Here is a 12,937-nt window from a genome sequence, read left to right as displayed (position 1 = left end):
TAAACATCTTTCTTTCTGCTAGAAAGTAAATTATATGAGGAGCTGCAACATGCTACCTCCTATGCTCAGTATATCATAAGGATTTCATAAATTTTATCAAATTAATCACTCAGTTTTTCCAAATTGGAACATATTATTATCTGCATCTAGCCATTTAAAATATTTTAGGGTACATTAATCTGTAAAGCTTGCATTTATTATGGAAAATGTTTCATATATAGATATGTGGGCTTCCTTGATGGCTCAGCAGGTAAAACATGAGGCACAGGAGAATCAAGTTTGATCCCTGGGTCTGCAAGAACCCTGGAGAGGGAAATGGCAACCACTCCAGTATTACTGTTCATGAGGTTCTCAAGGCAAGAATACTGAAGTGGTTTGCCATTCCCTTCTCCAGCGGACCACATTTTGTCAGAACTCTACACTATGACCTGTCTGTCTTGAATGGCCTTACATGGCTTGGCTCATAGTTTCATTAAGTTAGACAAGGCTGTGATCCATGTGATCAGATTGGTTAATTTTCTGTGATTGTGGTTTTCATTCTGTCTGGCCTCTGATGGATAAGGATAAAAGGCTTGTGGAAGCTTACTGATGGGAGGTACTGGCTGTGGGGCAAACTGGGTCTTGTTCTTATGGGTGATGCCATGCTCAGTAAATCTTTAATCCAGTCTTCCACTGATGGGTGGGGCTGTGTTTCCTCCCTGAGGCCAAACTATGGTGGGAGTAATGGCTGTAATGGTTCAGTCCAGTTCAGTCACTCAGTCTTGTCCCACTCTGCAACCCCATGGACTGCAGCACGCCAGGCTTCCCTGTTCATTACCAACTCCCAGAGCTTCCTCAAACTCATGTCCATCGAGTCTGTGATGCCATCCAACCATCTCATCCTCTTTCAACCCCTTCTCCTCCTGCTTTCAATCTTTCCCAGCATCAGGGTCTTTTCCAATGAGTCAGTTCTTCGATCAGGTGGACAAAGTATTGGAGTTTCAGCTTCAACATCAGTTCTTCCAATGAACATTCAGGACTGATCTCCTTTAGGATGGACTGGTTGGATCTCCTTGCAGTCCAAGGGACTCTCAAGAGTCTTCTCCAACACCACAGTTCAAAAGCATCAATTCTTCAGTGCTCAGCTTTCTTTATAGTCCAACTCTCACATCCATACATGACCACTGGAAAAACCATAGCCTTGACTAGACGGGCCTTTGTTGGCAAAGTAATGTCTCTGCTTTTTTTTTTTTCTTTTTTTTTAAATTTATTTCTTTATCTATTTGTTTACTTTACAATATTGTATTGGTTTTGCCATACATTGACATGAGTCCACCATGGGTGTACATGTGTTCACCTTCCAGAATACCCCTCCTAACTCCCTCCTCATGCCATCCCTCTAGATCATCTAGGTTGGTCATTAGTTTTCTTCCAAGGAGCAAGCGTTTTTTTAATTTCATGGCTGTAATCACCATCTGCAGTGATTTTGGAGCCCCCCCAAAATAAAGTCTCTCATGGTTTCCATTGTTGGTAATGGTGACCTCCTGTTTCCATTGGCTGTAATGGTGACCTCCTTCAAAAGGACTTAGGCTAGCATGCTGTGGCTCCCAGGACTGTTGTATTCAGGGTCTCTAACCTGTAGCAGGCCACTGCTAGCCCATGCCTCCACTGGAGACTCTTGGACACTCACAGGCAAGTCTAGCTCAATCTCTTGTGGGGTCGCTGCTGCTTTCTCCTGGCTCTTGGTGAGCAGACGTGTTTTTTTGTGACTCCAAGAGTCTGTTTCCCTAGTCCATTGGAAGTTCTGTGATCAAATCCCACTGACCTTCAAATTCCCTGGGGGTTCTCAGTCCCTTTACCACATCCCTAGGTTGGGAAATCTGTTGTGGGCCCTAGAATTTTTGCAACAGTAGGAGAACTTCTTTGCTATAATTGTTCTCCAGTTTGTGGGTTGTCTGCTCAACAGCTGTATGGTAGGGCTAATGGTGACCTCCTCCAAGAGGACTTAAGCCACATGCCACACGTCCCAGGTCTGCTGCTGCCAGAGCCCCTGTTCCTGTGGCAGGCCACTGCTGACCCATGCCTCCACAGGAGACACTCAAACACTCAAAGGCAGGTCTGGCTCAGTCTCTTGTGGGGTCCCTGGGTCCTGGTGCACACAAGGTTTTGTTTGTACCCTCCAAGCGTCTCTGGCAGGTATGAAGTTTGATTCTAAACATGATGTCACCCTTCCTCCCATTTTGTTGGAGCTTTTCCTTTGCCCTTGGATGCAGGGTATCATTTTTTGGTGGTATCCAGCATTGTCCTGCAGATGGTTGTTCAGCAGCTAGTTGCAATTTTGGAGTTCTTGCAGGAGAAGCTGAGCACACATCCTTCTACCTTGTCCATCTTGTCCATGGAAGAAAGTAGGGAAAACCACTAGGCCATTCAGGTATGACCTAAATCAAATCCTTTTCAATTATACAGTAGAAGTGACAAATAGATTCAAGGGATTAGATCTGGTAGAGTGTTTAAAGAACTATGGACTGAAAAACAACAACCAGCATTCTTGCCTGAATAGAGGAGCCTGCTACTGCTACTACTGCTAAGTCACTTCAGTCGTGTCCGACTCTGTGCGACCCCATAGATGGCAGCCCACCAGGCTCCGCCATCCCTGGGATTCTCCAGGCAAGAATACTGGAGTGGGTTGCCATTTCCTTCTCCAGTGCATGAAAGGGAAAAGTGAAAGTGAAGTCGCTCAGTCGTGTCCGACTCTTAGCGACCCCATGGACTGCAGCCTACTAGGCTCCTCCGTCCATGGGATTTTCCAGGCAAGAGTACTGGAGTGGGATGCCATTGCCTTCTCCGAGAGGAGCCTAGCCGGCTACAATCCAATGGATTCCAAAGAGCTGGACATGATTTAGTAGCTATTACCTTATATATGTAATTTGTCATAGCACCTAACTGAAACCCTAGCACTGCACTGATGCAGTAAGTCACAGATTTGTTTGTTCAGTGATAGCTGCACATCCATAAATGTCATTATGATGGGAGATGATGACTGTTTTTCAGCTCATGTTTTTTCAGCTCAACTTGGATTTTATAGCTTCCTTTACTCAAATTCTTCTTTAATGTATAGTTGACGTTTTTGTCTTTTTTTTTTTTTAAATAACCTTACCTTCCTAGAATCAAATAGCCATTCTTCTCCTCTCTTAAGGTTATCTGTTCTGCTGCTAAATCCTCTTCTCAGTTAATTGTAATGTATCTTGAGAATATTCAATAACAGTTTGCCAATAATATGCCTTGTAAAATCGTGTTGTGATGATTATGTCTTATACAATGAAAAATGTCATAGTTTAGGTATTTTTCCTGGACATTCATGAACATTGCAGCCAGGACTATTTATGGGAATTATCCCTGATAATTCAATGTAACGTTGTTAGATTTATTCCTTACACCATCACAGCCACCTGATGATGGAAAGAACTGTAACAGTACTATTTCTTATTAAGTCATTTTCTTCTTTATTTGGACCCTGAAACTGCATCCCTTGGGGCTAGAGGTTGTGGTTACAAGTGGAGAAAGAAAAATGTACCGAAGCTTGAAATGTGAGACTGTGACAAAGGGCCAGTAGCTGAGGATAGGCAAATTACAAGGTCCAGGAGAAATAGTGGTGGGTAATAGCTAGAAAGGCAAGGGTAACATTATAAATGGCCTATGTGACACTCTGTGGATTTGATTTGCTGATGGTATTTGTTAGGCAGAAAGTACAGGATTAGATTTGCATTTGGAAAATATCATTGCATTAGCTTAGTACACAACAGACATAGAAATATGTTCATTGCTAGACTTGAAGTGAAAGTGAAATTCACTCAGTCGTGTCCAACTCTTTGCGACCCCATGGACTATACAGTCCATGGAATTCTCCAGGCCAGATCCAGGGGATCTTCCCAACCCAGGGATCAAACTTAGGTCTCCCACATTGCAGGCAGATTCTTTACCAGCTAACTTAGACTTGGGAGATGGTCAAACTGTGCAAAATTAATTGTTAATTTCAACGTTCAATCCTGTGAAATTCCAGTTGGCAAACAAGACTTCTGTATCCAAAGTGTGGAAAGAGCTTATACAGGGAAGATGTTAGAACTGCATCAAGTGCCAAGAAGCCAGTGTTTGGTATATTTTAAAAAGATAAAATCAAAGATGAGATTCCATGTGAAAAGAAATTTGTTAATCACATAACTTCTGGGGCTTAGCACTGTGGCTAAATAAGTTCCTCCTTAACTTACTGTTAGTAGAACATTTTATTTTATTAAACTCATAAAAATTAAATTCTTTTGCTTTTCTGTATACATAGGTAGCACATTCTGAACAGATTTTCATCTTTTTATGTTTAAGATGTTTCCATGATATGATGAGATCATCATTCCAAGCATTAATAATTATGTATAGTGGAATGCAGATTTATAAATTATATGTATTCTGACCTCCAGGATATACTCCAGCCTGCACAAAATAATGCTTTTAATTTTTAATATATTGCCCTTAAATAGCATGTGCATCAAAGTATAAATTAAAAAGCGATCCAACTCACTTTTTCTGGAATAGTCTTAATTTACAACTGCTCTGTGGGATAGTTATTAATAATCCCTCATTTCACACTAAAAAAGTATTTTGATCTGAAAGAGAAATGTGTTCACCCCTTTAACACCCTGGACAATGACAGATAAATAAATCTCAGCTCTGATACACACCATTTGTCCAATTTTAGCAAGGAAGCTCAGTTTGATGTCTTCATCTATAAAACTGGAGAAAATAAGTTTTACTTTGTAGATTTGTTACAAAAAATAAATGCAGAATTGGCTTTATGGATGTGAAATCCATGCAGTCCCACAGTAGGGGCTTCACACTGAGAAGGGCCATGCTTAGTTTAATGTTCTATTGATCTCTTGAAATTCTTAACATGTTTTCAATAAGTATAGTGTATTTCACTTTTGTTCTGGGCTCACAATTTATAATGAGTCCTGACTAAATGAGAAATGTGCTAATTTAATTCAGATTTTCTTCCCTTATTCTTCTGTTCTGGTTTCAGTCCTGACTGTTATTTCACCAAATTTGTAGCTATTTTACAATGGAAATGTCAATGGAAATATTAAATAAATAGGAATAGAAAAAAGTTCTGAGCAAAACTGAGGATTATAGCCTGGAGACAAGCCTCTCAGATAACTTAAAGAATTGCTCCAAAGAAGCATGGTTTTTAGCACAGTTTTATATCCTTTCAGAACAAAGGAAAAAAAAAATAATCAAACAAGTCAGAAATACATCATTTTGAGCTTTCAGAAAAAACCAAATCACCATGTGTATATTGGGTCAGAATGTCATCAGCACCTGTCAAGGGAGTCTTATAAATCAAAGGAGTACCAACATTGGCATCTCAGGAAAGGAGGCATTTAATATTTGTTTTTAACATGGGCATTCTTTACTTCTAGTCAGTGTAACTTATTTTTTTAATGATTGAAGCAGATGTGTAATATATCTTTGGTAAACTACAAACAGACTGTTTTAATTGGCATAAAATTCAAGTTAAATCATGAATTAGCTGGAATGATTTCCCTATACTTCAATATGTAGAAATGTCTTCCATTAGAACCAACTGAAATATTAAAATATAACCAAAGCAGGTTATTTTTCATATAAAAGGAAACTCTCCTTTAAATTATATACTAAAAACCAATGTTTAGAGTAGAAGTCACGTAATACCTAGCCAAATGTTGAGAACATTACAATAAATTATTAGTACATTTTGAAGGGTAGCTGAGGTAACCTATCATTTGGCCTTATTGGTGGGCTTGTGATAGATTCGGTTAACATGATTTTAATATAAATAATTCTCCAAAATTAGGAAGAGTCTGTTGGCTTTTCACACCTAAATGCCTTTCTATCACACTGGGGCAATATACATATCCTAAACCATTTTTCTTTGTATATAGCATGATGCCACCATTAGTACTTATACATAAAATATTCATATTGATAGCTTTAATTTATTGAGTTCTTGTACCTGACTCTTTGTGACCCCATGGACTGTAGCTCTCCCAGATTCCTCCATCCCTTGAATACTCCAGACAAGAACACTAGAGTGGGTATCCATCCCTTACTCCAGCGTGTCTTCCCATCCCAGGGATCAAATCTGGGTCTTCTTCATAGCAGGTAGTCTCCCGTCTAAGCCACCAGGGAAGCCCTTCTTGTATGCCAGTTCTCTGCTAAATGCTCTACATGTATTATTTACATGTAATAACACACACACAAACATCCTTTGAAGAGGGTATTATTATTCCCACTGTAATAATAACAGTATTGAGGCTTAGAATAAATAACTTGACAAAACCATATAGATAAAAGATAGAGCTTAATTTTAAAACTAATCTCTGAATATTAAAGCTTGGGCTATTAATCAGTGTTTCAGTATTTTGCAAGCTGTTATATTTTCAGAACTCCATGATTCTATAACATAATTTAAAAGTGTCTGCATTCCCTAATAAATAATCTAACCAATAAACATATATGTATATTCTGGATCTTTTGTATTATTGAGAACATTTATCTTACCCCCCATGAGCATGCTTAGATTCCAATAAGCTAGTGAGCAGGAAAGCAGGCAAATGTAAAATAGAAATGATTCCATTAAGATAAGGAACAAGACAAGGATGTCCACTCTTGTCACTTTTATTAAACATAGCTTTGGAAATCCTAACCATAGTAATCAGAGAGGAAAAAGAAATAAAAGGAATCCAAATTGAAAAAGAAGAAGTAAAACTGTTGTTTGCAGATGGCATGATACTGTATATAGAAAATCCTAAAGATGCTACCAGAACATTACTAGAGCGTATCAATGAATCTGGTAAAGTTGCAGCATGCAAAATTTAATACATAGAAATTTCTTACATTTCTATACACTGACAATCAGCATCAAAAATAATAAAATATGTAGAAATAAACCTATAAGGTACTGATGAAAGAAATCGGAGATGACACAAACAGATTGAAAGATATACCATGTTCTTGAACTGGAAGAATTAGTACTGTCAAAATGACCATACTATCCAAGGCAATCCATAGATTCAGTGCAATCCCTAACGAGATACCATGGCATTTTTTGCAGAATTATAACAAAAAATGTTTACAGTTTTTTTGGAAGCACAAGAGACCCAAGTAGCCAAAGCAATCTTGAGAAAGAAAAACAGAGGTGGGAGAATCAGGTTCCCTGATTTCAGAATGTACTACAAGGTTACAATAATTAAACAACATGGTACTGGCACAAAAACAGAAATATAGATCATTGGAACAGAGCAGAAAGTCCATAGATAAACTCAAGCTCCTCTGATCACTTAAACTTTGACAAAGAACGAAAGAATATATAATGAAGAAAAGTCACTTCAATAAGTGATACTGGGAAAGCTGACCGCTACATGTATAAAGTAAAGCAAAAATGAAATTAGAACCCTCCCTAATACCATACACAAAAGTAAACTCAAAATAGATTAAAGCCCTAAATGTAAGACTGGATACTATAAAACTCTTAGAGGAAAGCACAGACAGAACACTCTCTGGCATAAATCACAGGAAGATCTTTTTCAATCCTCCTCCTAGAGTAGTGAAAATAAAAATATGTAAATAAACAAATGTGACCTAATTAAGCTTAAAAGCTTTTGTACAACAAAGGAAACCTTAAAAAAAACAAGAAGACAACCCAAAAATGATAGAAAATATTTGCGAATGAGATGACCAACAAGGGATTAATCTTCAAGATACACAAAGAGCTCATGCAGCTCAATATCAAAACAAACAACCCAATCAGAAAATGGGTGGGAGATCTAAATATGCATTTCTCCGAAGAAGACATGCAAATGACCAAAAAGCACATGAAAAGATGCCCAACATCACTAATCATCAGTGAAATGCAATACAAAACTACAATGAGATATTACCTCACACTAGTCAGAAGGACCATCATCAAAAAATCTACAAACAATAAATGGTGGAGAAGTGTAGAGAAAAGAGAACCTTCCTACAATGTTGGTGGGACATTGGTACAACCATTGTTGGTACAACTATTATGAAGAACACTATGGAGTTTCCTTAACAAACTAAAAATAGAGCTACCATATGATCCTACAATCCCACTCCTAGGCAAATATCTCAAGAAATCCATAATTTGAAGAGATACATGCACCCCAGTTGCAGCACTATTTGCAATGGCCAGGACGTGGAAACAACCTAAGTGTCTATCAGTGAGTGAATGGATAGAGAAAATATGATACATATATACAGTGAAATATCACTCAGCCATAAAAAGTAACAGAATAATGCCATTTGGAGCAACATGGATAGACCTAGAGATTATCATACTGAGTAAAGTAATCAGACAGAGAAACAATATTTCTTATATGTGGAATCTAAAAAAAAATGATATGGGTGAACTTAGTTACAAAATAGAAATAGAGTCACAGATGTAAAAATTAAATTTATGATTACTGGGGGGAAAGGGAAAGTGAAGTGAAGTGAAAGTCACTCAGTCATGTCCGACTCTTTGCGACCCCATGGACTATACAGTCCATGGAATTCTCCAGGCCAGAATACTGGAGTGGGTAGCCAGTCCCTTCTCCAAGGGAACTTCCCGACACAGGGTTCCATCCCAGGTCTCCTGCATTGCAGGCAGATTCTTTACCAGCTGAGCCACAAGGGAAGCCCACTGGGGGGAAAGGAGGGTATAAATTAGGAGACTGAGATTAACATACACATACTACTAACCATTTGCAATGCAGAAGACGCAGGGATCCCAGGTTCAATCCCTGAGTCAGGAAGATCCCCTGGGGGAGGACATGGCAACTCACTCCAGTATTCTTTCTGAGAAAATCCCATGGAGAGAGGAGCCTGGCAGGCTACAGTCCATAGGATCGCAGAGTCGGACGTGTCTGAGTGACAGAACAACACAGCACAGCAGCATGGGAAGATAATCTAAAACAGAGTGTGTATGTATATGATTCACTTTGCTGTGCAGCAGAAACTAACACAACATCTTAAGTCAAGTACACTCCAGTAATTTTTTTTTTTAATAAAATAAAATAGAAATGACTTTAACCCACTAGGTGAAAGATATATTGTATTATGGTGTCCTATACTGATGAATTTCTCAGTAATTCAGAGATGATAAGAGGTGAGGGAGAATTGAATTATTACACAGCATGATCCTTTGGTCGGTAAGATCCACTAGAGAAGGGAATGGCAACTCACTCTTGTATTCTTGCCTGGAGAATTCTGTGGACAGAGGAGCCTCACAGGCTACAATCCACGAGGTTGCAGAGTTGGACATGATTGAGCAACTAGCACTTCACTTTTCATAGTGTAATTAAAGACATAGCAATCTCTACAAGTTTGTGCTCTATCAGCTGGTTCCATATTCATGTTGTGAATGGCAATTTAGTTTCAAGGAAACAAAATCTTCTGCTACATAAGATATATACGTTAAATCAATATTGGGAGTCTATGAAGTTTTTTGTTTTTCTTTTACCTTAAAAGTAGCTTGAAGGAGCTTTACTAGGTGACATGTCATGTGACTAGTTGATTTTTAGCATCACATCATTAGTTTTATTATTTTTTTCTATGTTGATGTTATACTGACTACTCCCTCTTGATCATTTTCAGTTCCTCATTAGGCTTTTTCTTCTGCCAGATTATTGTTAATGTTTTAGCATTTAAAAAGTAAAGCAATTCATCATCTTTCACCTTGTTGTGTACTTGTTGTATACTTCCTATGACTCTTCCCATGAATCATTAATTTAAAAATCTTATTTCTAAAAAGTAATAACCTTGAATAATATGATTCTCCCTGGCCTATGGAATGGTAATATGAAGCAAGTTATTAGATAAGATAGAAAGCTGAGTTCGTTGAATTTCTGATACCTAAAGAGCATGTTTGGGAATTACAAAGACTCATTTGATTTTGCAGTATTACTACAATGTTTCTAAAGTAATACCTTAAAATTAAATTTTTAAAAAATGAGAAATTCATAGTTCTCTTTAAGTGGTTAGACACTCAAATTTTGCAAAGTTAGTCCTGGAGTGTTAGCAGTATCATATGCTGGTTATGAGAATGCCTTAACCCATTCTATCTTTGAAACTAGGAAAATTGATAGAATTTCCAAAGATGCCCAAACCTTTGCCATTATTGATTGATTTGTGGGTTTTACCTATTATTTTCATTTTCAAAGACACTGTAGTCTTTATTCTACTTTTTGCTACTGAAGTTCTTGGATCAGAAAAAAAACTGACTAGTGGGAGGAAGGGGCAAGTTCAAAAAAAGGTAAAAATGAAAAGATTAAGTAAGAATCAGTCTAAAAAATTGATCTACTTTTTTATAATTTAAAATAAGTAGATTTTAAAATAGTAAATTAGTTAGAGATCTACAAACTTAAAATGCATCCTGAAAATATTTTACTCTCATCCTTTTTCCATTCTGTCCCTTCATCCAAGGCCGGGAAATACTGAAACTATTGTGTATTTCTATTTATGTACAAGTGTTCTGTCCAAGGTTAGTAGTGTAGTAGTTCATTCTTCCCATCTATTGTTTGAGAGGAAATGAGTCATATTCAACACAGAACCATTCTGTACATTTTGTTCATGTTAGACTCTAGTTAAAATAAAATACATCTACACTTACATACTTTACATTACTTTAAATGATAATGCTTTCTATTAAACTGTGTTTTTTCAATATTCTGTTTTACCTGCAGCTGAATGTGGTGCATCTGCAACAAATAATGAAGGCATTTTGCTCTCTCCAAATTATCCACTGAACTATGAAAACAACCACGAATGCATTTATAGTATTCAGGTTCAAGCAGGAAAGGGAATCAATATTTCAGCCAGAACATTTCATTTAGCACAAGGAGATGTTCTTAAGGTAAGTGAACTCAGAATATTTATATTTTGATCATTTTAATCATTAATGTGTGTATATAATCTACCATAAGTTTATTCTGTCATTCATAGGTTTAAATTATACATTATTTATCTATGAAACATAATCAACCCATAAATAGTCATTTACTTATTTTTGTTTTGATGTTTTTTAAGTAACTTATTTAACTCTGTTGATACAAGGAAAACTCTGCATTTATGACTAAGGAAATTTTATAATTTATGAAAAAGTCAAACTAACATTATTTATAAATTATTCAAGAAAAATATACTCTGCCAATAATAAACATTTAAGTAAATTTTTTAATTTATTTTAAAAATTTGAAATGATAACATTTAAAGATATAATTAAGGGGAGTTCCCTCATGGTCCAGTGGTTAGGACTTGGTGCATTAATTGCTGTGGCCCCAGCCAGGTTCAATCCCTGGCCAGGTAACTAACATCCTGCAGACTGCATGGTGTGGCCAAACAGTTTTTTGAAAATGATACAGTAAATATATATTTTCATATTTATTGATCCATGTTCTGCAAATTAAATATTTTGATAAATATAATTAATATTTATTATTGGAATAACAGTAAACACTTCTATAAAATCACATGTAAATATTTAAAAAATGATCACATATATTTTTCTCATTATCAAGATGTTCATAATCCAAATAAGAAATTTAAGATATTCTGTTTTCACAAATCTTGAAAAAAATTGTGATATCCCAGATTGAGGTGGGGGATTTTTATTGAAGTAGTGATTTTAAGATTATCAGTTATGTCCTTTTGAAAAGAATATTAATTTAGTGATAATTGTTGGTTGTCTAACACAAACAGTTCTGTATGCTTGCAACATTTGTGTAGATATGGGAAAGACTTCCTTCAGTACACCTGCTTATATACAATTTTATTATTAATTTAAAGCCATTCTTGTGTTTTGTGCTTTTCCTCCATATGCAACAGAAATTTACTTTGTATATAATATCCTCAATTTCTAGCTCATTGTTTGGGTTTTCCTATTAAAAATAAATTTATTTGCTAAATTGGAGTCAAATTGAGATTAATGGAAAGCTTGTACTTAGAAGTAAACCAGTGCTTTTTCTTTCCTTTTTTTTTTTTTTCTGGCTAACTATGGGGAAAAAAATGTATCAAGACATAGATCAGGAGTATGAGTATAGCTACTAATCTGTATCACATAAGTAACAATAATAAACATGCATTTATAAGTTAAAAGTCAGGAAATGCTTCCCCCTGTCTACCATGATGCTTCCTAAAATATTTTTCTCCTCTCAATGTTGCTTGAAATTACTATATTAATTTTCCATACTGAATAGTGTTTATTATTTGGAAAATCCATTTGGAATAATTGGTGATGCCTTTTAAAAAATAGTCCTATATGCTTCTCAGAGTGCTTTCTGATTAATGTCTTATTGTTTGGAATAAGGTCACATGCATTTGTTATGTGTGTTACCTTGAGGAAGAATGGAATTCAGTAATGAGTGACAGTGTGAGGGGATTTGATGGTGAGAGACAAAAGAAGGCAGGAAAACTCAATTTCAAGCTCTGTAGTGGATTTCATTAAATAGTGATTTTTCTTTCATGAGTGCAAGAATAAAAATATACATTCCCAGAATTTTTTTTTTAATTTTTATCTTTCTTAGAATAAATACGTCTTTCAAAATTGAAATCATTATTTACTAGATATTAACCTGGAAGCACACCAATTCAATCATCCTCCTACTAATAATCTAATCTGGGATTTATTCTAAATTATTATTTTAAAATAACTTTGGTAAGTCACACTATAGAGACAGTTCGGGATGGGCTTTTAAACACTGTCTGTCTTCATGGTCTTTTCACCAGTATAAAATGTAAAATGCCTATATGTTATTCTTCTCAATAATCCTATGAACAACTATCAGTTCAAAGATACCTACTGACACAGGCACAGTTAGGCATGCACAAATAGACAGTGTACTTTGCAGAGGACAAATGATTAATTCTCAGAGAT

General features: G+C 36.2%; 1 protein-coding gene across 4 annotated transcripts in view; it reads left to right on the top strand.

Annotated features, from left to right (window-relative positions):
- CSMD3 (CUB and Sushi multiple domains 3) overlaps nt 1-12,937 on the top strand; it is a 1,311,921-nt gene that overhangs the window by 916,839 nt on the left and 382,145 nt on the right. For all 4 annotated transcript variants that reach the window (XM_081504393.1, XM_081504396.1, XM_081504395.1 and 1 more), the window contains one exon: nt 10,749-10,918. In XM_081504393.1, coding sequence (XP_081360519.1) covers nt 10,749-10,918 — 170 coding nt within the window. The remainder of the gene's footprint in view (nt 1-10,748; nt 10,919-12,937) is intronic.

This window comes from Giraffa tippelskirchi, chromosome 6, assembly GCF_054371585.1.
Source record: "Giraffa tippelskirchi isolate mGirTip1 chromosome 6, T2T-mGirTip1v1.2.pri, whole genome shotgun sequence".
In the NCBI taxonomy this organism is placed as follows: Eukaryota; Metazoa; Chordata; class Mammalia; order Artiodactyla; family Giraffidae; genus Giraffa; species Giraffa tippelskirchi.
Note: the sequence above shows the minus strand (reverse complement) of the source record. Positions and strands in the feature narration are given on the sequence as shown.